This window comes from Jatropha curcas, chromosome 1 (genome assembly GCF_041381405.1).
Source record: "Jatropha curcas cultivar XTBG-Jc1 chromosome 1, XTBG_Jcur_1.0, whole genome shotgun sequence".
Taxonomy (NCBI): Eukaryota; Viridiplantae; Streptophyta; class Magnoliopsida; order Malpighiales; family Euphorbiaceae; genus Jatropha; species Jatropha curcas.
The window spans coordinates 32,238,928-32,266,106 of record NC_143151.1 but is presented as its reverse complement, the minus strand read 5'-3'; the positions used below and the strand labels follow the sequence as shown (position 1 = coordinate 32,266,106).

The window sequence follows — 27,179 nt, the reverse complement described above, 5'->3', positions numbered from 1 at the left end:
AAGTTTTATTTCATGGATTATAACTCTTATCCAATCTACCCTTGCTTTTTCAATTTTCAAATTATAATAAAATCATCCAACATTTATACTATAAATAAATTTTATTGTAAAAAAAAATTAACTATAAAGATATGACCTTGTCATAAAAAATTTAAATAATTGTGATGTATTAAAAATAAATATAATAAAGAAAATGTCATTCATAAATATTGTAATCTTATAATAGATTAATAGCTTAAACTACTATAATCTTATATTTTCTTTTAAAAATTTTTTATACATGGAGTTAATCAAATAAGCACAACAAAAACTTATTATTCATGAAAAAACCGTGTAAATTATGATTTAAAAGAATCAACAAAAAGAAAGATGGAGTGTGTAAAGGGTCAAACTAAAACAAAAATTGAACATCTATAAATATCCTGCACGTGAAATCTAAAACTTGAAGAGCTCAAGGTTAAATTCAAAAAGAATTATTCAGTCATAATTAATAAATAATTTAACAAAATGGATAGATATTTATAAATTTTTACTTACAAACTATTTCAGATTTCTTTGTGCTTAGTATCAGTCGTTTTCACTGCACGTAAGTTTTTAAATGTTTTACAATGATGTGCAAAAAATTTTCCTTCTTCTCTTATTGTTTTTACCTTTCTTCTATTTACTTTTTAGTTTGAATGAACGCGAAAAATAATATTATTGCCCTTTGAAATAATTATATATATATATATATATATATATATATATATATATATATATATATAACAAAAGTTTAATAATATCAATCTAAATCTCAAGATAAATATCATTAAACTTGAATTTAAATTTAATTTAAACTGATTTTTTTTTTAATTTTTTTCGAATTCAATCGGATAAGTCCATGAACCAACTAAGTTCCTATATACATTAGGTCAACGTATTATGCCTACTAAATTTATAGTGACTGTAGTACTTTTTTTTAGCACATAAAAATTTTAAAAAATATACTGACTGCAAAATAAATAATGGTTAAAAAGTATTTTCCTTAAGTGGCAATATTTGTTTTGTTTTTCTCGGTATTAACTGGTTTGTCTTTTCAGATGAGGCAAACAAACAAATTAGCTGTATGATTCCAACTAATAAATTTTCCAAATTTAATTTTGTGACTTCCATTATGACTTATGATCCTCTCTTCTCCTTTCTCTTTTACCCATCACACGCAGACAGACACATCCAGCGATAGGCTTCAGCTAACACCCTATCTGTCCCTACCCTCCCACACATTACATCGCACACCCACCATAATACTATATATATCCATTTCACATGTCATGTCATGTCATGTCACCTATACGCACACATATATATTAATAATGTGATGTATCATGTATGTAGAGAGGTATTTGTTATCCTGCATGCATTTGTTGCGTACATACGGGTTTTGCAGGCGTATGTCTGCCATGATGATGACGTAGCATTATTTTATTGGCTGAGGATAAATTCAATTTTTTTGGTTTTTAATTTTTTTTTTCTTTTTTGGGATTCAGCTTTAAAATCGAGACGCATGCAAAAAAAGCCATCATGGTGTCCTCTCTGTCCCCACGCAAACTGCTTACTTTTCTCTCTCTCTCCATGCCTTCAGTATTTTATAAGCTCCCGATTCGCGCATTTTCCTTTTTTTTTTTTTCTCTTATTACCCTCTTTACTTTTATTAATTTACCATTTCGCCACCCACTTCCTAAAAGCTTTTTTTCTTATTAGTTTCCTGCACTATTGCCTGTTCACACCAACAAAAATTACTCTTGCCAAATTAGCTGTTTTTTTTTTTTTTTTTTAAATTATTAAAATCACATCCCATTCCTCTTTTTTTTTTTTTTTTAAATTGTATAATTTCACTAATATTATTGACATCTGAGTAAGTTCATAGGTTTCAAATTGTTTCACAGTTAAATTAGTCTAATTGAATTGAAATTTCAATCAATATGGTTTAATAAATTTTTAATTTTTCAATAAATATTTTTACATTTAAGAAAAATACATCCTATCACACTTTTGTATCATCGTCAAACAAATGTCAACGAAGTTTCAAACTTTTAGTCCATTATTTTTATTATTTATTTGGAAAACATGATAAAAAAATGTCAAAATCTACCTAAATTTGGTAAAAGCTTACTTAATTGAAATAAATTCAAAAAAAGAATAAAGATTAAAGATTTGTACTATGCAAAGAGAAGAAAGAAAAAAACATGATGGGGTAAGTTTTTGCATAACAAAATTGACACTCATTGTAACTAGAAGTCACACTCATGGTAATTTCACAAAAAGTTATTTTAACCACGTAAACATGACATTTTATCCAGACAAGGATAAAAGGAGTAACATAAAAAAAGAGGGCATTTTTGTCATTACAAAGGCTCACCAATTTGAAAAAACATTAAAAAAAAAAAAGAAATGCTCCTCCCATTCCCCCACACAGTGGAGCTCAAAGAGAGAAGACTGTGTAACTCTCTTGTCTGTGTATCGGAAAGCGACGAACCAATGAAAAATCCACACATGAAAACACACGCAATAACGCAGCAAAAACCTCAAAATACAGAACAAAAAACAATGAAAACAAACCAACAAAAGCAAAACCAAAGTACTTTACTTCCATTTACTTTCTCCTCCGTCTTCGATAGCTGAGGTTGTTCTGTTCTTTTGCTCTTTTATTGCTCTCTCAAAATTTCAAAACCACTTTACTCTTTTTTTTTTTTTTTTTGGCTTCTAAATCCTTCACATGTTGCAAAAGCCAAAAACTTTTCTCAAAAAACGGAAACGCTTTGCTTTCCTTTCTTCGTTTCTGTTTTTTCACTTTGTTGTTATGAGCGTCTAGGAAATGAACTTTCAGCGACTGAGAATGATTGTTTCCGAAGCTTGGATCGGCAGTACGGTGCCGTTTTGGTTGGTGAAGGAGGAGATCTCTTATTTGATTACCAATCAGTGGTGAGTCGGCTTTTAAGGGGTCGAATCGTTTTTTATTTAATTGTTTTTGGTGGTTTCGTGAAGCATTTTCGGTGTTTTGGTGAAATAGATCGTTTGGTGTTGAGCTCTGATCTCGAAAGGTTTATGCTTTCTTGTGTTTTGGGGTTGTCTAATAATAGACAAAACGAGGATAACGATGTCTCCCATCTGGATATCGCTGCTCCTGGTGGCTTTATCTCTATCCTGGCTCTTCACAATCAAACATTGAAGAAATAAAAAAGTTCGAAGATTTACAGTTGTATCCATTTTGTAGTGGTTTTGGCTACTAGAACGTAAGTAAGGTTGTGATTAAGGAGGATAAACTAGCTGGGTTTGCTTTCCTTTAGATTTTTGCGGGCACTGTAATTTGTGGTTTCAAGTTTGAGTGGAGTCCCACTTGTGTCAGTTTTTTAATACTTATCTTAAGCTACACAATGTGTTAAAATCAGTGATGATGGAAATCTACTTGGATTAGTTTTAGGTTTATAGCTTCTTTTGAATTTGGGTTAAGTTATCAATTGCAGTATCATTTCTATCTGGGATTTTGAAGCTCCTCATAAAGGTTTAAATTGTGATTGAGGGAGGGAAGCTACTCGGGTTAGATTTGGTTATATGCGGTTATTTTGAATTTGCGTCTAAGAACAGCCGCTAGAATCCTATTTAGCTTTGAGGAAGGAAAGAGGTACTTGAGATTTTTGTTTGAATTGTTGCTGGAGCTGCTTGAGATTGTGTTAAGGAAAAGAAACCTGGGTTTTTGGATTGCATCTCTTTTAGTGGCTATCTGTGAGGATTTGTAGTGAAATTGAATTTTAAGATGGCAATGTCCTGCAAGGATGGTAAGCAACCAGCGAACTTGGATAATGGCAAGTACGTTCGCTACACGCCTGAGCAGGTCGAAGCCTTGGAGAGGCTCTATCATGAGTGCCCCAAACCCAGCTCCATTCGCCGCCAACAGTTTATTAGAGAGTGCCCAATTCTCTCCAACATTGAACCCAAACAAATCAAAGTTTGGTTCCAAAATAGAAGGTATGAGCAGCCTCCCTCCTCTTCACATTATAGGAATCTCTTTTTTTTTTTTTTTTTTTTTTTTTTCTTCATTATGCTTATATTTCCCCTTTTGATAAATGATAACTGCAACGGAAACAAATATTAATTTGATCTTGAAGTTTTTCTTGTTCGGTGCAATGTAATTAAATTGCTAAAAATTGATCTTATGAACTTTGCACTTGTTTATTGACATTAAACTTCACATTTGATACATGCACCTCTCCTAAGTACGTCCTCTCTGCTTTTTTTCCAATATTTAGTTCTCTTTGATCATTCTTTTAGTGAACAATGATATTTTCAATCATTTTATAATTGGATTCTCTTGCAGTGTTACGACAGTGTGTTTTATGTCTTGTTTTGATTTTTCAGATGCAGAGAGAAGCAGAGGAAAGAGGCATCTCGCCTTCAAGCAGTGAATAGGAAGCTGACGGCAATGAACAAGCTGCTTATGGAGGAGAATGATAGGTTGCAGAAGCAGGTGTCGCAGCTGGTGTATGAGAATGGCCACTTTCGCCAACATACTCAGAACGTAAGAATTTAAGCCTTAATTGCTACATTTTCATCCTTCACATCATACGCTGTTTGATGTGTTATTAAAGAGAAAAAAGCATTAACTTTGAAATAGCTATTCCCACTCCATTCCCTTTGAGACTAGGGGACTGCATTTCTTTTTTGTAATTTGCGTTAGCAATATGGGGGCTTTCTATTTCTTTTGTTTACTTGAAATATTATTTAATTGTATGGAAATTGAGATATATTAGTTTTTTTCTTACAGACGACGCTTGCAACCAAAGATACAAGTTGTGAATCAGTGGTGACAAGCGGTCAACACCATTTGACACCTCAGCATCCGCCAAGGGATGCCAGTCCTGCAGGGTTAGTGGGGATATGGTTGTTGAGTCCTTTTCTGTTATCGTGCTCTGTGACCACTTTGTGTATATGTGTTTATATGCGTGAGGAATATTTAATTCGTACTTGTATTTTTCCCAGGCTTTTGTCCATTGCAGAAGAGACTTTAACAGAGTTTCTTTCAAAGGCCACTGGAACTGCTGTGGAGTGGGTCCAAATGCCTGGAATGAAGGTACCTTGTAGCACTTTTTGTCCTTTTTAAAATTTTTTGTTTAACTTAAGAAATGGTATCTAGAAAAATGTTAAAATATGGGTGTGTGTGTGTGTGTGACACACATATATATGTATGTGTGTATGTATGTATGTATATTTTTTTTTTGTAAAATCTTGTGCAAGATAGAAACAAAGGAGGGGAATGAACAATGAACTGAAGTTCCTATCTTTAATATTTGTATTACAAACCTTAATAATGCTATGCTCCTTGACACCATCTTCCTCTTTTTTTTTTTTGGTTGTTTAAATATGAAGTTTTGAATCTGCAGACACATAAAATTAGTTTGCTCGCCATAATTTTATCCCTTACCAGCAATTGTTTGATTGAAGAGCTTGTTGTTGACTAATTTGTTTTCTCCTTGCAAAATATTTCTGTTGTGTGCAGCCTGGTCCGGATTCCATTGGAATCATTGCTATTTCTCATGGTTGCACTGGCGTGGCAGCACGAGCCTGTGGCCTGGTGGGTCTAGAACCTACAAGGGTAAGTATAATATTTTCCTTTTTTTATGATTCTTGTAATTTGAGCTGATGTGTATATATATATATATATATATATATATATATATTCCTTTTGTTTTTTTTAGAAATTGTGCTAATAAAGTGAATCTCTACTTTTTTTTTTCCCTTCCAGGTTGCAGAAATCCTCAAGGATCGGCCATCATGGTTTCGTGATTGCCGAGCTGTGGATGTGCTGAATGTGCTGCCCACTGCCAATGGTGGAACCATTGAGCTGCTGTACATGCAGGTAAAGACAAATAATCCTGTGTTTATCATGTCTGTCGGAGGATTCTAGAATGTAAATTGCTTATAACTACAAAATTTTGTTGATTTTATAGCTTTATGCGCCGACAACATTGGCGCCTGCTCGTGACTTCTGGTTGTTGCGCTATACTTCTGTTCTAGAGGATGGCAGCCTCGTGGTACGTTCTTCAAATGTTTCAATTTTTAGCTCAGCACTGTTGCCTTTTTAAGCTCTTTTATTTAATAATATTTCTGTCCATTTCATACTCTGATGCAAAATTTAGATCTGTGAGAGGTCACTCAAAAATACTCAAAATGGCCCGAGCATGCCACCAGTACAGCATTTTGTGAGAGCAGAAATGCTGCCAAGTGGGTACCTGATAAGACCTTGTGAAGGGGGTGGCTCAATCATACACATAGTTGATCACATGGATTTAGAGGTAGGCATCCTTTGCATAATTTTCATTTCATTCTCTTAGCTTAGCTCTGATTTGAAGTTCTTAATTGACTGAAAATGGATGATAATTTGGGTATTCATCTTTTCTTCAACTAAGCCCTGGAGCGTGCCTGAAGTGCTGCGGCCCCTGTATGAATCATCAACAGTTCTTGCTCAAAAGACAACAATGGCGGTAAGATTATAAGTTTTTTCTGCTTTTTGAGATTTTCAACAATTTAAGCGTCTATGCGTTGCAGAATGATGCAATTGTAAATTATGAAAAGTACAGAATCTAAGTTCAAGTATTTATTGCATTTTTCATTCAGGGTCTGCGCCAGCTGCGGCAGATAGCTCAGGAGGTTTCTCAGTCTAATGTAACCAACTGGGGCAGACGACCTGCAGCACTACGAGCATTGAGTCAGAGGTTAAGCAGGTCATTATCTCCTACTATTTTACAGCATTAATACAGTCTGTTAGTTTATTACCTTACATTTGGAATCTTATTGTGTGACTGGCAGGGGTTTTAATGAGGCTCTTAATGGGTTTACTGACGAGGGATGGTCAATGATGGGAAATGATGGCATGGATGATGTGACTATCCTTGTGAATTCATCTCCTGAGAAGCTGATGGGTTTAAATCTTTCCTTTACTAATGGATTTCCATCTGTCAGCAATGCAGTTTTATGTGCCAAAGCATCGATGCTTTTACAGGTTAGGATGCCAAAAAACTTTTCAATCCAAAGGTTTTCTGGGGAATAATATGAAACAAGTACTGCTTGCACACTTGTTAAGTTTTTAAGTTGCTATCTCTTTAGCTGTTGTGGGGAGAACTTACCATTTCTAGGAGATTGTGTCTGTAATTCTGCATGTATCATGTGTAACTTCAACAATCAAGTTCTTGATTAAAAATCATGTTTTCACATATTTATTGTCTGATCTGTTTTGTAACTCTGATGATCATTGTCTAGAATATATACAATTCATAGTTTCTTTTAGCACTAAATGTTATATTTGTGCTTTTTCTGGGGATCTCCCCTGCAAAATTGAAGTTATTCGGAGGTAGAAATTCTTCTGATATCATGCTTTCTTATCTTTTCTCGTACCTTACATTATTGTTTAACATTTTATCATTTTTTCTCCTCTCGTGCCACGTGCTTTTATTTTGTCAGAATGTTCCTCCTGCAATCCTTCTTAGGTTCTTGAGGGAGCACAGGTCAGAATGGGCAGACAACAACATTGATGCTTACTCAGCTGCTGCGATTAAAATTGGTCCTTGTAGCTTACCGGGGGCTAGAGTTGGAAGTTTCGGAGGTCAAGTCATACTCCCACTTGCTCACACTATTGAACATGAAGAGGTGTGGGAGTTGATACAATTGCAAAGCTATTATATTGTGAAATTAAGTGAATTGCTTCTTAAATTAAGTGAATTGCTTCTTTATTGTCTTTTACTCTTTTTAATAAGTTGAATTCACTTTGTACTTATTAGTTCTTGGAGGTTATTAAACTGGAAGGAGTGGGCCATTCTCCTGAAGATCCAATAATGCCTAGGGACATGTTTCTTTTGCAAGTAAGTATTGTTTCTTTACTCTGCTTTCTGTGGTAATGCCACTCTGGTGTTCAAATCCATTTTGGGCTTGACATGGTGGCGACCCTTTATTAACTCTTATTCCTCGTCCCAAGTGAGTTTTCCCGTTTCTTTTGTGAGCATTGGATTCGCTCCATTTGCTTTAGCTGGACAGATTTTACCATAAAGGATTATGTCTTGTGAAAGAAAAATGAATTAAGATAATAGATGGAAAGGTTGGGGCAAATTTTTGTTCTTATTGTTATTATATAAAGAATCTGAACCAAATTTGAGAAATGACTTTGACAAGATATGAGACCTAGTATAATGGAACTGACATTTGTGTGGATTCAAGGGTTTGATTTTACCTTTGAACAAAAAAAAAGATTGGATTGAATAAGGCCGTTGAATTATGAAGGAATTATAGAGTGAGAAAGCATAAAACATGAAGGTATTCATTCAAACTCTTATGTGGAATTATTGATATGTAATTGTTGAATCTCCCACTTCTGCTAGTGTTCAGCATATGCATTTATTGTGGCATTTACCTTAAATGGATTGTCGAGTTATTTCCAAACACTTAGCAAAGAGAATTTTATTTTATTTCTTTATTTTTTATGTTACTTTCTACCCTCTTCCAATCTTCCACTTAGCTCACTGAGGGATTGACCTTTCCTTCTCTGTTGAAAGATGGAGAGTGTTTTTACTAGCAGAAGTTCATAGAATGAAAGGAAATTTTACTTATTGGTTCTCCAATTTTCTCTTCTGATGTATGTTGACTAGAACTAGGTTGCTATTATATAATGGTTTTTGTAAATTGGCAGTATGCTCAGTCGTTTAATGATAACTGGTTGTCTCTGGTTAGTTTTACGCCCTATGACTCTGAATTTAAGTATTTTGGGCTGGGAAGCTACTGCTTGATGGTAGCACCTGTTGCCTTTTATGTAGTGTTATTCTTAATGGTTCTCTGGCTTAGTATTCTCTTTTTGTACTGTTTTGACAGCTCTGTAGTGGAATGGATGAGAATGCTATTGGTACCTGTGCTGAACTTATATTTGCTCCCATTGATGCGTCCTTTGCTGATGATGCTCCTCTTCTACCTTCTGGTTTTCGCATCATTCCCCTTGATTCTGCCAAGGTTAGCTAGTTGTATTGCAGTCATGTATTTTTCCATGCCTTTCTCTTATGTTTTCATTTTTTATGTTTATTATTTATTAATTATGCAGGAAGCCTCAAGTCCAAATCGCACCCTGGATCTTGCTTCTGCTCTTGAAATTGGACCAGCTGGAAACAAATCTTCTACTGAGTATTCTGCTAATTCTGGTTGTGTGAGATCTGTCATGACAATTGCATTTGAATTTGCATTTGAGAGCCATATGCAAGAACATGTAGCATCAATGGCCCGGCAATACGTCCGCAGTATTATATCCTCAGTTCAGAGGGTGGCATTAGCACTATCTCCTTCTCATTTGGGGTCACATGCCGGTCTTCGGCCACCACTTGGTACTCCTGAAGCACAGACGCTTGCTCGTTGGATCTGCCTGAGTTATAGGTATGCCCTCAGAGTAATACTATCTCAATCAGACAGTATATTGCTATGGTGTCAGATTGTGTGCCTACTACATTTAATTGAATTTATTTTCTATAACGATGAGATATTTTTCTGGCCACTGAATGGTTTGTGGTGAAAAACTTGAAATCCTTATTTTGTGTTGTAACATGAGGAATCAATTTCTTTTTCTTTTGACCAGTTTCTGTAGCTTGTTCTTGTTCATTTTAGATGTAAATTTGATAGGGAGAGATACGTCATTCTAACAAGCTATTTTCATTTCAAATAGAAAATATGGACTTGAAAGATGAATTACTGTTGGTCATTTAAAATTCTCTCTCATAGTTTATAGCTCTAATTTAACCTCTTAATGGAATATTATTTTTATAATTAGCATGAATTTGTGATATGAAAGGAAAAGAAATGCTAGATTGTGTTCTGACTTGTATGATGCCTGCTTGTCAGACATTATTAGGATGTCATAGTTGATAATTGTTTTAGAGCTTTGTGGGCAAGGAAGCATCATGCTGAATGAAGATACTGTGTTCATAACTTTGCAGGTGCTATCTGGGTGTGGAGCTACTCAAATCCAGCAGTGAAGGAAGTGAATCTGTCCTCAAAACCTTGTGGCATCACTCTGATGCTATCATGTGCTGTTCCCTGAAGGTCCATACTACTTCTTTTCCCTTTATTTCTTTTTCTTGCAATGGATACTTGAAATGGAAATCCTTAAAATCTGATCTGATTATGCATCTTATAATGGTGTTGTTTATGTCCTAGAAATTAAGGAAATTGGAGTCTTTTCTAACTGGTTTGTTATTTTATTGCTCTCCGGCTTTAAATGAATACATGAAACGAATCCAATTCTAAACTTCAAAATTTATTCTCCAAATGCAAATTGAGTATATTAATGGCTTCTTTTGATTTGGTTGCATTGCAGTTATGTATTTAGATGTGAATTCCAAGTCATATGGTTCTAAATTATTTCGTAAGTTCCATACTTTTGCATTTGAAGCATTTTGTTCTAAAAAGATGGCAATTTCAGGCATTGCCAGTCTTCACCTTTGCGAACCAAGCTGGGCTTGACATGTTGGAAACAACTTTGGTTGCTTTGCAAGACATTACTTTGGAGAAGATATTTGATGACCATGGACGAAAGACACTCTGCTCAGAATTCCCACAGATAATGCAACAGGTTTGTATTTCTCCCTTGAATCTAATCCAAGTAAAAAAGAAATAACCATATGAAATTGAGAAATTATGCCTATGAAAGCAATTGGGAATATAAAGGCATACTGTTAAAACACTTGTGTTAAGATATTCAAGTTCAAATCCATATTTTTGCAATTCTCACACAATATATCTATGTATATACATTAATTTTATTCCCCTTCGTATAAGGCAACATATATAGGGAGACTACAACAGACTTAGTTTGATACTATTTGTCTGAAATGCCTTTGTCCTGCCAGGGTTTTGCTTGTCTTCAAGGTGGTATCTGTTTGTCAAGCATGGGCAGACCGGTCTCGTATGAGAGAGCAGTTGCCTGGAAGGTGTTAAATGAAGAAGAAAATGCACACTGCATCTGCTTTATGTTTATAAACTGGTCTTTTGTATGAGAATTGGACCAGAATCCAGTAAGTGAAAAGAAAGAGAACTAGAACTGCGTCAGTGTTGTTTTGTTGGCTTGTTTATCTTTTATCTATTACAACCTTGGTATACTTGGTAATACCTATAAATCTGCAATGTACTAAATTTCATTTTGTGTGTGGGAATCATTGCCCTAAGAAATTGCATGGATGGTTGTATTCGACAATCACTTTGTTGAAAAGCTGCTTTGGTCTTTTTATTTATTTTTTAGATTGGCTGAACTAAATGAAGGGGCAGCTCTCCTGCTCATAATTCAAATGAGGCTAAATGACATAGATCTCAAGAGCCTTTACCCCCTGAAAGGAGCACCTAGAGTAGCTCTACAATTTCTTTTTGCATTTATTTTCCGCAGCGGCCAAGTGCTGGAGTATGATGCTAAGTAGGCATGGACTCTTTATTTGCAAAACGAACGGTTTTGTTGTAACTTATTCTAGCAAGGCAGGAAATGGAAGCAAGTCCTACAGTCTTGTTTTGGATCTTCGTTAATAATTTTTTGAATGGTAGTTAAGGAGACCGGTTGTTGGTGTTATTAAATTCAATATTCTACTTTTTCTGGAAGAACTGAATTCATTTCCCCTAAATTTTGATACTGTAAATTATTATCAATACGAGTCATTATTGAGGAATGGGTTTATAAAGATTCAAGCTTTTCTCTTCATTGAATTTATAATCCCTTTTTTTTTTGGTCTAATAGTAGCCCTGAAGGAATAAGTAGCATACAGCTGGGATTAACAGTGGACAGTTTTATAGCAAATGGTTTTAGATAGATAGCGCCTGTTTTACTAGACAAACCCTTTCTGGTTGCTGGTTGAAAAGTTCAATCTCATCTTAATATCTGATACTCTTATAAAGGATGTGTCACCAAATGAAAATGTTAAACACTATTTCTAATGTTGTTGCCGAACATGGTAGGCATGAGTTAAAAAGAAAAACTCAATTTATAAATTCAAAGCAACGTAATGTTTTATTAAATTCATAATGCTTACTACGATACATGTATGTAGTCAGATACATAAAATGCGCAGTAAACTGGGTTACAGATTATGAAATTAAATGAAGAGTGAAGACCTTGCAGTTAGAGTAAAAAGTGAGGACTTGGGACAACCCTCCACACCATCTAACAACCACAGCCTTGGTTATTTCGTACACAGAAGTACATTTTCGAGAGTTAGTGGCAGGAACAACGAGAATAAATGGATAATTTAGAACAATCCCACCACAAAAAAAGGACCCCAAATACAAGCTGATCAATTGTTAATCATATGAATTAAATAATTAACCCTGCATGGGAAGGGAAGGGCAATATTTGAAACCACCAAGGAAAACCCTAGAACTTAAAACCCTGCAGGAGGTGGATATCAAATCAACTAAGGAGGAAACTAAAATGCCTCTCAGTTGAAATTATAGGATAAATATGGACTAACCACCAAATACCTTTTTGAGGTAAAAGAAAGAGGTTGTTCCATAAAAAAAGAAGCCAGGAAAAACATGTGCACGACCTGAAAGAGAAATCTATATATATATATATATATATATATATATATATATATATATAAACTTGTTTATGGACCCAGCTTTTGGAAAATTTTGAATTTTCCAAGTCCAAACTCGATCCATGAACATGTTATCGAATTGTTATTAGTTGCTAAGTAAAGACTCAAATTATAAGAATATAATTATAGAATACTGTTGGCAAACTTATTTTGCCATTGGGAGATTATTCATATCTCGTGTAATAGCTGCCATGCAACTTGAGCTCCTCGCAATTCCTCCATTCTTTGGAGCACCTTTAGGACTAATAGATTGTGCCCTTCTTGTGCTTTTCTTTAACATTTCTCTCATTGCCTCAGCTTGAAAAAGCACTGGATAAGCCCTACCAAACTTGTTAAACCTAGCACATGCACTCATATGTGCATTCAAAGCCTCTTCTATATTTTTTCCACCATCTTTCTCCTTCTCTTCCTTCACTGCCTCTGCACATAACCCACAAATCCACTTCCCCAAGAACTTACCGCGTACGCGATCAATATATTCTGGCGTGCACTCTTCACTCATTCCACAACACTCACATTTCGCATCTTCAACTTCTGATATTGGTGGAAGCTTGATATCAATGGCTTCCTTACTCAGTTCAATGGATATATCAGATATTGTTCGTTGGAGATTATCATTACTAGAGAGTCTCGGAGGCTTGGAGAAGTTTTTAGTCTTGTTATAAGTGCTGGTAAGAGCCTCTCCATGTGGTGGTGCCATTGTAACAAGAAGACCCTTGCAATGATATAAAGAAAAGAAAATTAGGGTGTTCGAGAGATTTTGAAAATGGAGAAAATTGCTGGAGATTGTTATGGTGGTAGCTTGCTGTGGAGAGTAAGTATACATGCAGAGCTTATTTATAATAGTTCATTTCCAATTTCTTGAGAATCTCAACAGCGAACTTACTTGAGTGGATCTTGGAGATTCACCTGTCAAGTTATCAATGCAAACGTGAACTTACTTTTTTAAGTTAGTTTTATAACTGTTAGCTGTATATCTTAGAAGCATCATTGTCATCTCTTGGAAAAGACTGGGGATATTTTTACATGTTCAACTGTTTTCTTGCCTTTTTTGGTGCTTATGGAAGATGTGGATTTTCCTCTACCATAGCTTTTTAAGTTGGTATAATGGAAATGGCTTTCTTTTTGGGGAATTAGAGATATAATATAAGGCTAGCTTTGTATATTTTGATAGGGTTTTGAGCAGTGCAAATTGTAATATACTTTACAAAGACTTTTTTGCTTTAGTTTTTTATTTTTTCCAATTGGAAATTGAAGAAAAAAGTTTTCAATCATGGGTTGTAATTTGACAAAATTTAGAGTTGGAGAAAAGTTATTTATTTATTTATTATTGGTATTGGATTCGCTAAACATCCAATAAAACCATCTTTTTTTATTATTCTTATTAAAATAAAAAATAAAAAATATTAATTGAAGTGATGAAAGTAATATACTTATTTTCATCAAATGATCCAATTAGTGAATACCATATGTATACTTTATAAAAAGAAATTTTAAAAGGGAGACAAGATGAGTCAAGATTTAAATTTTTAATTTTTTGAAATAATAAATAAATATTCATTATTTTCCTATATATGAGAAAACGCTTGGTTATTAATTTTAAGTATATATAATTCTTTCCATTTCCCATTCAAAAAATATTTATTTATCAGAAAGTAATATGAATTGAGCATTCACGTGTGAGACTATTCTGTCCATAAACACTATTATGATAGCAAAACCTTTTTTTTAATTAAGATTATTAATTAATAACATGATAGAAAATGACTTAATTTCATGATTCACATGCAGCATTTGCCCACAACCATAACCTTACTAGCTTCACGAGCTTCTAAATCAGAGTGAGAGGCAGTTGCAAGTTAGGTAATAGCTACCACAAAAAGATTAACAATTAAATACAGCCTTTTTTTTTAATCCACAGGTTATCTTGAAAGTGAAATGAAAAAAAAAAAAAAAATCAGAGTAACCCTAATTTTGAAACCCTAACCTCTTATTTTGGAAAAAGATTGATGGGGATAGCTTTAGTAGCCTGGTTTTTTTGTATGGATCCTGTGAATAATGTGAATGATAATGCAAAACCATGTATTGTAAAAGATGTCATCTTGGCTTTTTAGATTAGGGAGAGCTGCGCCAATCCACTAGATGAACATCTCTTTCTCACTACTCATGGTTTGAGAGAGATGGAAAATGATATAAAATCTTTTAGCTTTTTTTTCACGAGCAAATTCTTGTGGAGTAAGTTCAATGTTTTGTTATTTCCTTCAAATTAAACAAAAATGGTGGATTTTCTAGTTACTTTTTCTTTGTTTGGTTCTTCCTTTATTCCTTTAAACTATAACACACACTAAACTTTGGTATGCTATATAGTCATGTAACATTATATAAAAATTAATAAATCGCTGATTAACTACTAGTAAGGGTGGCCATATTACGGTTTTGGGAACCGGAACCATTGGTTTGAACCGGTCTCGAACCGTAACCGGAACCGGTCCGAACCAGAATCAGAACCGGAGATTTTCGGTTCGGTTCCGGTTCCAGATTTGTGGAACCGCAAACTGGCGGTTCCACAAAACCGGTAGGAACCGGATTGGAACCGCCGGTTCTCCGGCCGGTTAGAACTGCCGGTTCGAACCGGCGGTTTTAGCCGTTAGAAACTGTCAGTTTTGTGTTTTTTTTTTTTTTTTAAATTTTGTTGTGAAATCTCAAACTTTTTTAAACAAAAAATAAATTCAGTTCAAAAATTTTTTTTTAAATAATTAAGTTCAAGTCTTTAAAAAAATAAATTTAATTGAACCATTTTTTAATTTTTTAGGTGTATTTTTTTTACAAATAACTTTCACAAATTTATTAAATTTTGAAAACCGGTCTTCAAAATTTAAAATTTAAAATTATGAGATTTGCCAGAAAATCAGTCAGAAAACCGATCGGAACCGTCGGTTTTGACACCGTACCGAAACAGGAACCGTTCGGTTCCAGTTCCATTTTTTTTGGAACCGGAACCGCCGGTTCGGAAACCGTGGCCACCCCTAACTACTAGTTGGTCCAGTGGAACGAGACGTTGAATTTTTTTGAATCCAGAAAATTATGAATAGAGAAAATTGGATTTAAAGATCTGCAGAATCTGAATCTAGATTAGTTTTTTAAACACTTAAAATGACTAAATATAATTTTTCTATATTTTAGAAGGATCAAAATGTAATTTTTTATGAGATTGTTTTTTTCAAAAAAAAAAGGTTTCTCGAGGGGTCACGGCCTCTTGGACCCTCAAAGAGCTCCTGCTCCGGCTGCATCAATGGAACAGACTATTAGAAAATGAAATTCGTTTAACAATTGAGTCCTTATAGAGAAAGTGGACAAGAAATTTTGCTTGCAATTCAAAATCCAATATTATAAATCGCCACTGTAAAACGGCTTTTAACATTTGATAATTGTCGTTTAGCTGCTGATGGCTTTAAGTGGGTTTTATGCTTGATTTTTTCTACTGACATCAACGACATGATCGCAAAGAAACCAACATGCTTGATTGTGTCGTTTTACGCAGTCACTAAGATCATCAGGCGAAAGTATAATTGCCAGCTCAACCTTCTATTTGTTCCACGAATATTACTCTGTGATTTTCAAAATTTGGGTTGAAATTAGCTGGTAGTACGTAAATTTAACTACTACTTACCATTTTAGTTGTTTGTAATTTGAATATTTAATCTGTGTGAGCTGTCGATTGTACTCGTTAATTCAACCGTTTTGTTTATACATAAACCATTTTCAGGGCAAACATAATATCAAGTTTAAATTCTTAATCTCAACTCAATAAAAAAATTAAAATCAAACATCATTCTGAAAATATGGGAAAACATTTTTATAAATGAATAAGTGAATTAAGAGAAGATTTTGATTTGAAAATCTAAAGGTTTATTCAAAAAAATTTTTTTTTTTACTTCAAATTGTCTGATTTACAAGGCAACTTATATAATGTCTAAAAAAAAAGTTGAAAAAGGAAAGAAAAATAAAAAAAGATAGCCAGCCTATTACTGCACTGGAACATTGCCTGCCTATTCAAAATTGAGGTCGCGCGTGTCACCTCCTTCCTTTCTTGATCTTCAGAACAATCTACAAAACTAAACAATCCCCCCAGAATATCACAGTTTCTCTACGAAAACGGAAAATCAATGAAATGGAAACGATCCTGGTGAAATGTGTAGAGAAAAGCCTCAACGAAATGATGCTCAAAAACGCCATTTTTGTCTGCGAACGCCTCTGTGCTGAATTCCCATCTGAGGTTTTCATTTTTTTCTCTATTCTCTTCTCTTTTTCCTTATTTCATTTCTTTACAAATTGTAATTTATTATTCTTTTATGTTCTTTTCTTTTTTGGATTATGCCTTGATATGTGATTTATGTTCTTAAAAATTTATTTTTTGGTTTACTTTTTGAGTAAAGCTTTATTCTTTAAATAAAGGGTATGTTGGTTGTAGAATCCGAGGTCATTAATAAAGATTATTTTTTTACATTTACGAAATTGTTTGTAAAGTAAAAAAAGCTAAATTGAGGATTAAAAAGTAGTGCATCAGTTCAAAAAAAGTTGAATATCTTATTCAAAATTTGTGCTTAAAAGTGGATAATTAGCATAATTTCTTTGCTTCATTTTAATAATTTTTTTTTTTTTTTTTTTTGACAATGTAGGTGAATTTACAATTACTGGCTAGGTGTTACATGAATAACAATCAAGCTTATTGTGCATATCACATTTTAAAAGGTATTACTATTGACTCATGGCTCTTTACTCTTCTGATTAGGCTTATATTGTATTTTATACATTGTACAGTGTAATTGAGTAGGTGGTTTGGAAATCTTATTCTTGCTTTCTTATGAATTGAAGGCACAAAAATGGCTCAATCACGCTATTTGTTTGCATGTTCTTGCTTTAAAATGGATCTGCTTAGTGAAGCTGAAGCAACATTATTGCCTACTAAAGAGCCTGATGCAGAGGTTTCTTTTTTTTTTTTAGCAAGCTATTAATTACTATTTAATGTATTGTTATTATCATTATTTTATGTGTTTCGTTCCCAAGACAGTGAGTATCTATAGCTTTAAAATGGGGATAGGGTTTATAGATGGTCACAGTAGATGGACAATTTTAGACATTTTTATTGGCTTGAATATATCTTGAGCTTTAACTGACTCGGTGTTGATGTGATTTCTGTGATGAGTCGAGGCTCATTTTTGTTGTTTCTCGTTTGTAGGTTCCAAATGGTGCAGCTGGTCATTATCTTCTTGGACTTGTATACAGGTCAGTAATGGCAATTTTTATTGATTTTAATATCACCGAGTTTTTTAGAATTAAGGTTCTGTTTGTTGTTCTCACTCGTTCATTTTTCTAAGCTCATAAATTGTGTTATTGACAGTTTACTTTTCTAATCTTTATTGAGTCTTAAGTTTCAAACATTCTATTGGGATGCAAAGCAGAATCCATGAAGCCCTTTTTTTTTGCCCACAGAGGATTCAGCACTTACATTTAATGAGGTGGAAACATAGTACTTAGTCATTGGTTGAAATGAAAGTGGCTTCACCCAGATCAGTCTGATTTAGTCGTATGTTTGGCTTAACTTTCTTTGTCCATGCACAATCAGTTTACGAATAGATTCAAGCTGGCAAGCTTTCCATGTGCGGCTCTGCTGAATTTGATTGAACTTGGTCCATATACAACATGCTTATCTAAGCCTGAATTTATGAATAAACCTTGTGTCCGAGCTTCTTATGGACATCATTTTATTTGCATGAGGAAGTTTATAAGATTCTGAGTAATATTGTATACTTATCCATGGATGATCAGCTTATCAGCTAGTATCTTAGCACCATAGCCCTCTCCTCATGTTCTTTTACCATGTAGGATGTTATTGCATTTTAGTTCATTAATATGTTGAACATGTCAGTTACTCATATGCTATCGATATTCTGCATCTATCCCTTTTAGGTACACCAATAGGAAGGAAAATTCTGTCAAACACTTAAGAAAGGCCTTGTTAATCGATCCATTATTTTGGGCAGCATACGAGGAACTGTGTACATTAGGTCAGTGCAGAAGCATATATTTGCTGTTATTTCATTCTGAGATGACTCAAAACTGTTTATTTGCTGAACTTCGTATTGTTAAAAGAGATTAATGTTTCTCTAGGTTTCTTCCAAGAAAGGAATTAAATTTGTTTTCTGTCACATTTAGGTTATTACTTCTAGAAATTTTCATATGCATCTTTTATATGATATTTCGAGAGATAGAAAATTGCACACATACACATGCATGCAATGTATTTTGTTGCGTATACATCCATTCATTTTGGTCAGTATTCTTGCAAATAACTTTATATGGTTATTTGATGCTCTTTCACTAGTTGATTTGTGAGATATCCAGCCCTCTTTATAACTGCTCTTTCACTCAATATTGCACATACAGATGCTATTTTGTTTATTAATGACTATTTTGTTTTTTAGCAAGCTATTCAATGCTCTTTCACTGGCAATCTTTTGGGATGTTCCTTTCATATTCTATTTATATTTACCCTGAGGCTCACTGTATACTTTCCAGGTGCTGCAGAAGAAGCAGTGGCAGTTTTTAGTGAAGCAGCTGTTAGTTATGTTCAAGAGTATCATTTGGGTAATCGATCATCTTACCTGCATACAGCCGATGATGATCAAAGTTCAGGTTGTGTTGGGAACTTTTTGGAAGATGGGAATCTGGGCCATTTGAAGCATTCACAGGACCAAAATCTCAGAGATTTGGCTGGAAATTGTCATGAAGCAGCTGTTTTGGCTGGATCAAGTGATGATCCTTCTCCCAACTTGTCCCTATATAATACTTCTTCAACAATGCTTACACAGGTAAGATTTGCTGATAAATTGGATTGAAAGATTTTACTTTCTGCTAACCAAATTTATGTCCAAGTTAAAGTTTTCTTTCTTCCCTGCTCAAAATAACCCCAACAAAAGAAAAAAGAAGGGGAAGAAAACCAAAACTTACTTTTTCCTGTTATCATACTGTAGAAGCATTTTCTGCAAGAAATGTTTAGGACAAAAAATTTGGGGAATTTCTGACTTGTTTCTTGCTCTGTTGAACTTGAATATCATATTAGCCTGAGCATTTGTTTTCCACACTCTTGTAGATTTTTTACTCAGGCAACTACACATGATTCCGTTAGTTGACTTACTTCACTGTATATGCCATTTAGTCTTCCAAAGATGGCTTAATATTCTAGTAAATGTAGTCCTCATTTTATATTTCATAAGACTATGATCAGTTATCATTTAAAACAATATTATGAGCCTAAAATGCACCTGGTGAAAGCAAAGTCGAATTCATTTTTAAGAACAATCATCTATAATAGCGAAATTTGATTGAATGGTAGTGCCTTCAATAGTCAGACATGCTTAGGGAAATAATAGAATCAATCGTATACCTACTAGATTGTGGAGAAACAGTTTAATTGCACATCATCTGAACCACTTGCTAAGTTACAGAGGAGTTCAGCACGAGATATGTATATGTATATATGATTTGATAACCTCAGATGTTGACTATTTTATTGGCTAATGGAAAATTTTATCCCATGTTCAATGATTTAAACATGATAGTACCTTTTTCCTTTGTGATTTCAAGTAAGCAGAGAATATTTGAAAGTTGATGTGTGAGTTTCTGAAGTATATATTTTTTTCAGTTGTCAGATATTGCCCCAGCGCCTATTTGCAGAAATGAAACTAATCCAAGTACTCTGGGAGGCAAAAGTTTGCCGAATACAACTCGAGCTCCCCGAAGGAAATTTGCTGGAGAAGGCAAATCTGGGAAGGTTGTATATCCATTTCTACACAAATGACCACTACTTTCATTTCTCACAGTTGGCATTTACATTTTTGACGTGGGAGTAAATGTATTAAGCTTAAGCCTGAATTTGTTGAATTTTTAGTGACATGCTGCTGCACAGCATGCATATTTCTTTTCTTTTTTTTTTTTTTTTTTTTTTTTTGGGTTAATTTGGCATATTTCAACTGTATGAAATCAGTGCTCTTCAAATTTTACCTTCTTAAGAAACGAGAACAGTGTTGAGATACATGGTGTTTCGCTGGGTATATCAATCCCCCCTGAGAATAACATTGCTTTTCAGCCTCCTCATGTTTGTCTATTGCCTATGGTTTTATTGATTTTATTTGCATATGTGCACAATTTGAATAAAAAATTTCATGCTTTAATCTCTGGCACTTGATATTTTGAAGGTTTTTGAGAGATTAGTTTCTGATTCTGGGCCTCGTCGAAGCCCAAGACTTGCTGCAATGCGTGCAAACTCAACCACTTTGCAAGTAGGAGATGGAACAGGTTCTTTGAGTTCCAGTTATCTAGGAATCGGAAGACTTCCCTTATCCTCTAAATCCACCTCTGTGTCATTTAGTTCTTCAGTGGTTTGTAGAGATCCAAGTGGAGGTGATAATTTAATTTGGCAGTTCTTTACTTGTACTTCTACTATCATAAAAACCAAATAATCGGTCACAGCAGTGCTTGTTCTTATAATTGACAATAATGACCTTAAACCTATAAAACTATGAATCATTGCAGATTAGAAGATTTATCATATGTTGGTATTTTTTCTTGTCTTGGCTTTTTTTTTTTTTTTTTTGGCATTTGGATTGGACATTTTAATTTGCTAATTCCATGATCTATGATTAATAGAAAGGAATAAGAAATTTCTAGTTGCTTCTTAAAGAAGATCGATGGCAAGGCACATGTTAATATAAAGAGCAGCTTATGATTTAAGTGTCAAGGCTATCCAGTTTATGTTCCAGAATAACTGACAACTGCCTTTGTTTTAGCCTTGTAATCATAGGTTCCAAAGCAAATGGTACCTTGATTTGATTTCTAATAAATATCTATTCCTTTACTTAACCCTGGAGTTGGTCTGCATTGTTTTAAAGGTCATATATGGGTGCTTCATTCTACATGGAATCTAAAGCTGATATTTTTTTGAATATTACATATGAATTTCAAAAAGGTCATTTTCTTCTCCTGTTTTGAGATCTGTGAGCCCATCATGCACTTTAAAGTAAACTGCTTTGAACTTATATGCAGGGAAATGTGCAGAGACTCTTGATGATGCTTCTTCACAACATACAACTTCATCAACTGCTATTTCCTTGGGCAGTGAGAGATTCCTTGAGCATGAAAGAACAAGCATGAAACAGAGTGCCTTAACTAAAAATGAGACCTTAATCACATCTGGGATTTCAGATATTCTGTGCCTCTTTAGACTTCTTGGAGAGGGCTACAGGCTTCTCTGCATGTATAGATGCCAGGTATTTCTTATCAAGAGAAAAAAAAAATGCTATTTTGCAGTTGATTCACAATGTTCTGCATTTGAAAAAGCATATATATTTCTATACTCACACCTCACACTTCCTGAAAACTGCAGGATGCTTTGCTAGCTTATCAAAAGCTTTCCCAAAAGCAGTACAATACAGGTTGGGTTCTTTCCCAGGTAATTAAACTTTTTTCTTTTTCTCTTTCTTTTTCTTTTCTTTTTCTTTTTCTTTTTCTGGTAAAGATAATAAATTATTGTTTAGGAAGAATGAAACAGAAGCACAATATGGAGGACAAGAAATCCTCCTAAGTTCAAACGAGAATTAGCTATATAAAACATAAAACAAAGCTAAAACAGCAATGCCCTGTTGGTTGTTATTGTCATTAGTTTTACAATCTTTCATCTACTGTTGGCAACATTAGGTAATTCTAAAGAATAATAAGATTTTAGTTTTCTACATTTAGCAATGAAGAGTTACTCTTGTGACTGTTGATTTAGCTGCACTGCTGCACAAAATAAATGTTGCATCATTTAGATTCTTGGAATCTTTAAATTAGGAAGAACTTCCATGTTACTCTCTCCAGCGTGGTAACCCAACATGAATAAGTTGAAACCTGTGCCAAAATTTTTTTCATCAGAAAGAATGTGCAGGACAATGGCAGACTCACGATCGCATTTCCCCAAATTTGTCGAGTGTAAGGAGAATGCTAACTTTCACTAATAAGCATGTTTCTAAGAAATCCTTCAGTTAATTTTTCAAAATGTACTATATATACAAATACTTCCTGCCTTTATATTTTTTAAATTTTTTAAACATTACATTTGTTTTGTTATCTCTTAATGAAGGTTGGAAGAGCATACTACGAGCTCGTAGATTACATGAACTCTGATTATGCCTTTAGTCTTGCACATCAAGTATCCCCTTACACTTTGGAAGGAATGGATATCTACTCCACAGTACTTTATGTGAGTTTTTTTTTTTTTTCCTTTCATTGGATACACCAGTAGCTAGTTGCATAAAACTTTGCCTAGTTCTCTTTTGGTGCAATATGAAGTTTGAACCCTCTTTTCAGCCTTTCTCTTGCATTGGTTATTTAGAAAATGATTCATTATGTACACTGCATACAATTGTGAATGCGTGTAATGAGTCTCAAAATCTGGTCATTGGTCTGTTTTGCTTATTTGTAACTGTTCAATAAATGGCCTAAATGTATTATGTTTAAAAGCTATATATATATATATATATATATATATATATAGTATCTTTTGCCGCGCGAAGTTGGATTGCACCTTTATTTGGGAGCAAAATTTTATTTGATCAATGTACAATAAATTTTTGGAAACAAAGTATATAATGACCATTGTATAAATGTTGAAGTTATAACTTTGACATCCATGTAAATTTTGTTGGTTGATTCTATAGTCTAGCAATTTTGGTGAACTTTCTGGAGGATTAAGGATCTTCCAATTGATCCAACTGTGATAGCAATTTGGTTTTTCTTTGAAAAGGGGGAAAAGAAATGGAGATCTATTGAATTAAAAAAAACACAAGTAATTTTTTAGCACGATCTTATCAGGATTACATTTATTCCAGAGTCAATAACTCGCATATTTTTCTGAATGATGTATGTTTATCATTCATTCCATTTTCTTTTATCTTTATCTTGCATGTATTACTTTGGTCCAAAAATCTTTTCCTCCTGTTTGCAGCATTTGCAGGAAGATATGAAGTTAAGCCACCTAGCTCAAGAGCTGATACTAATAGACCGTTTAGCTCCCCAGTCTTGGTACTTGCTTCAGACTCTTGAACCAATTTTATGGGAACTAACTATCCTATACTTCATATTTTACTTTCTGAATGCTGAAATTCAGAGGATTGTAGCTAGATCTCTTATTGTGGCATCTAGAAATTTCCTGATTATTGCTTTCACTATTTGTCCTTTTAATTCATTCACTCATGACAGCAAAGAAATCTTTGAATGTAATGGTTATTGCAGGTGTGCTATTGGAAACTGCTATAGTTTGCAGAAAGACCATGAAACTGCACTCAAAAACTTTCACCGAGCTGTGCAGATTAATTCAAGACATGCATATGCCTACACCCTTTTGGGTCATGAGTATGATACTTTGCATTAAATTTATAATCTTCATTCTAACCGGTGTGATTGAATAGTTTAAAGGAAGGAAATGATTTAACAATGTGAATGTCTTATTGACAGGTATGTAGCATTGGAGGAGTATGAAACTGGAGTCAAGTGCTACCAGAGTGCCCTTCAAGTAGATCCAAGACATTATAATGCCTGGTATGGTCTTGGAATGATCTATCTCCGTCAAGAAAGACTTGAATTTGCTCATCACCACTTTCAAAATGCTTTCTACATAAATCCTTGCTCTTCAGTTATCCTGTGCTATGTAGGAACCACTTTGCATGCACTAAAGGTTGGGCTTCTTTCTTAACTGCAATTATCCATTGTTAGGGTGACAAAATTACGAAAGCAAGGTCCAAACTATCAACTCCAGGACAGTGCTTGATTTTTAATGGAATCCTTGTATTTTCAAAATGTGAAGAAATAAATTTAAATTTGTAACTTTTTATAGTCTTACAACCAAACATTAGTTTCTAGTTCAATGCTCCTCTGTTTCTATTGTGTTTTCGTTCTTTCATTTTTCAGAGAAATGAAGAAGCCTTGGGGATGATGGAGAAAGCTATTTTTGCGGATAAGAAAAACCCATTACCATTGTACCAAAAAGCAAAGATACTGATGACCCTCGGAAACTTTGACAAAGCTTTGGAGGTTCTAGAAGAACTCAAGGAGTATGCTCCTAGAGAAAGTAGCATCTATGCAATGATGGGTAAAGTTTATGAACAGTTCAAGATGTATGATGAGGCAGTTCTTCATTTTGGGATTGCAATGGATTTAAATCCAAATGCACCTGATGTGGCCACCATAAAGGTAAATGAGTTAAAAATTTTTCTTCTAATGGGATTTGCGGAAATATAGCTGCATTGCTGGTTTATGACTCATACTATAACTCCAACAATGCAAGTTCTTGGTCTAGATTTATTTTCTTTGGATTTTGAAAAAAGGACCATTATGCTTTATATTGAGACATTATGATTTACATTGAGATATTGGAGACAGCCACATTCATTTGGGAACTCTTCATTGTGGTGCAGGCTGCTATGGAAAACTTGCTTGCACATAGTGAAATAGAAGATTAGTTCTAATTGCTCCCAAAATATGGAGTGGATACAGTGATAATCTTGAGCAGAAATCCTTATGCATGAGCTGCTTGACTTGCTACACTTCAGGATCATTTATGACACTAGATAATTTTCCCTTTTTATTACTTAATGGAAAGGAATAAAGCATTTTTTTTCTTCTTATTTATTATTTTTGGCTTCCAAAATTGTTAATTTCTGGTTTGTCTTGTATAGTAGTCACAGGCTAGGGCAACTGAAGGTCCAACTCCTATGAAGCAGTTAACTTTTTGTAGGATTTGTTCTATAATATTTTCCTTCTGATGAAATTCCCAGACTCATTTAGCTCTGCAGTGTCTGGAGTTGAATTGACAAAATAGGAAGCAGCGTCTGGTGGAATCCCATTCTCATCAAGAAACGTTTCAATTCTATTAACATTTTCACCATTATCTTCCACAATCTTCATTTGAGTGTCTTGATTTGCTTGTCCATCAATTTGCAGTGCATTCTCAATGTCTTCATCAATGTTCATATCCAGCTCATCGTCTCCTACACCTCCATCTTTTCTTCTTTCATATGCCTCCTCTGAAGCATTTTTATCTTGGAATTCTACAGCAACTCCATTTATATACTCCAATATCCCCTTGCGTCCCAAAATTATGGATATATTTCTCCCACTAGAACTTTGAGTAATCCCATTGTAGCTCTCAGGTTTATGGTTTGAGTTCTTGATTTGGTATAGTAACCACATGCAAACAGCTAACAGCGAAACAACCTGAAGAACGTTCTTTTTATCCAGCCCTTTTATTCTGGAATTTCGCCCACTTGAGTGGTGAGGGATGAGATTTTGTTCCATTAATCCCTGGAATTAATAAATGAAAGGAGAACTTACGAAATCTCTATATGCTTTTCAAGTTTGACAGAAATGTATCTAGTATGAACACCTGAGGTCAAATTGGATCTTCTGACAACAAAAAGGGGTAAAACACACACACACACACACACAAATCATCAATTTTTAGATACTGACAGTATATGATCCTATTCTTTACTGTTGATTGGTTCTCCATGAAATGAAGATAAACTTGATATCAATCTACTTAAGGTCAAGAATACTGCGCTTGTACTCCTACTTTCAAAGCTCATAAACAAGAAATTGCAGCTAAAAAAAAATTAAAAACCATTTCTGAGCAACAAAATCTCATTATTGACAAAGTAAATCGAGAAACATATATTACAAGGATAAAGTGGAATTACCTTAAGATTACTAGTTGACGATGATGCGAAGCCGTTGATCTATCAAGTTCAATCTTATAAAAGTGTTAGAATCTGTATAGAAATGAACACTGTGACTTGAGATTCTTGAAAGGAAACACTGTGACTTGAGATTCTTGAGAGGGGCTAGTTATAAAAGAAGTAAAGGACTCCAGGAACAGGAAGGCAAACTTTGTTTGTCTACTAAGAAAAATGGAAAATGAATTTCCTTAAAGGTATCGTTGAAAGTTACTAATATGGTGGGTTGAAATTCCAACGTGCAGCTTCCGCTTTTGTCAACTTCAATTCCAGAACACCCCTTACCATTTATTAAAGTGAAGTGACCATTAGTGTATCCACCGTAGGGTATTGATGGAAATATAGATTTTACACGGCCGTCTATTAATTTCCTTCAGAATTCGCTTTTTCAAATTACAAGCAATTGCCATGGCAATGGAACTTTGACTCTGAAGAATCAAATCCTGCAAATTCGGCACATGGTAGTGGTTGATGTTGAGACATTTTTCTATGTATACTAATTGTTTTATAATATTGTATAAATTACGATTCGTGAATTTTTAATGAAAGGCAATTGAATATCATTAAGTGCATGTTTTAAAAAATATTTGTATTAAAAATACATTTAATGACACTTAATTTTGTTAAATGTACATTGCTTAATGTTTGGACTTGTTGCAAATAAATGTTATTTAATTTATATATTTTTTATTAATTTTTTGTTATAAAT

General features: G+C 34.0%; 4 protein-coding genes across 15 annotated transcripts; 2 read left to right on the top strand and 2 right to left on the bottom strand.

The window, feature by feature from the left end:
- Window positions 1–2,473: 2,473 nt before the first annotated feature.
- On the top strand, window positions 2,474–11,291 carry LOC105631553 (homeobox-leucine zipper protein ATHB-15). Its single transcript, XM_012213708.4, has 18 exons — window positions 2,474–4,005; window positions 4,396–4,555; window positions 4,802–4,902; window positions 5,017–5,107; window positions 5,534–5,629; window positions 5,780–5,893; window positions 5,985–6,068; window positions 6,174–6,329; window positions 6,444–6,518; window positions 6,652–6,758; window positions 6,844–7,036; window positions 7,495–7,680; window positions 7,812–7,892; window positions 8,893–9,027; window positions 9,116–9,441; window positions 9,999–10,104; window positions 10,484–10,633; window positions 10,911–11,291. The coding sequence occupies exons 1-18, from the start codon at window positions 3,794–3,796 to the stop codon at window positions 11,055–11,057; spliced, it is 2,520 nt and encodes an 839-aa protein (XP_012069098.1). The 5' UTR covers window positions 2,474–3,793; the 3' UTR covers window positions 11,058–11,291.
- Window positions 11,292–12,025: 734 nt separating this feature from the next.
- LOC105631554 (CASP-like protein (DUF1677)) lies at window positions 12,026–13,439 on the bottom strand. Its single transcript, XM_012213709.4, has one exon. The coding sequence runs from the start codon at window positions 13,339–13,341 to the stop codon at window positions 12,787–12,789; it is 555 nt and encodes a 184-aa protein (XP_012069099.1). The 5' UTR covers window positions 13,342–13,439; the 3' UTR covers window positions 12,026–12,786.
- A 3,190-nt stretch (window positions 13,440–16,629) lies between these two features.
- On the top strand, window positions 16,630–25,363 carry CDC27A (Tetratricopeptide repeat (TPR)-like superfamily protein). 12 transcript variants are annotated; one of them, XM_020678389.3, is made up of 16 exons: window positions 16,630–16,917; window positions 17,321–17,393; window positions 17,517–17,626; window positions 17,881–17,927; window positions 18,612–18,709; window positions 19,230–19,513; window positions 20,347–20,475; window positions 20,900–21,104; window positions 21,747–21,970; window positions 22,087–22,152; window positions 22,822–22,941; window positions 23,686–23,762; window positions 23,973–24,092; window positions 24,195–24,414; window positions 24,648–24,929; window positions 25,154–25,363. In XM_020678389.3, exons 1-16 carry the CDS (start codon window positions 16,813–16,815, stop codon window positions 25,196–25,198), a joined length of 2,205 nt encoding a protein of 734 aa, XP_020534048.1. In that variant the 5' UTR covers window positions 16,630–16,812; the 3' UTR covers window positions 25,199–25,363. The 12 variants fall into 12 exon arrangements, with proteins under 12 accessions (XP_020534048.1, XP_020534051.1, XP_037493553.1 ...); XM_012213877.4 differs by having other exon boundaries at window positions 16,631–16,917; window positions 19,221–19,513; XM_020678392.3 differs by lacking the exon at window positions 25,154–25,363 and having other exon boundaries at window positions 19,221–19,513; window positions 24,195–24,278; window positions 24,648–24,787.
- On the bottom strand, window positions 25,183–26,713 carry LOC105631555 (uncharacterized). Its single transcript, XM_012213710.4, has 2 exons — window positions 26,435–26,713; window positions 25,183–26,039 (listed from the first exon to the last, which is right to left on the bottom strand). Exon 2 carries the CDS (start codon window positions 26,031–26,033, stop codon window positions 25,482–25,484), a length of 552 nt encoding a protein of 183 aa, XP_012069100.1. The 5' UTR covers window positions 26,034–26,039; window positions 26,435–26,713; the 3' UTR covers window positions 25,183–25,481.
- Between the last annotated feature and the right edge of the window lie 466 nt (window positions 26,714–27,179).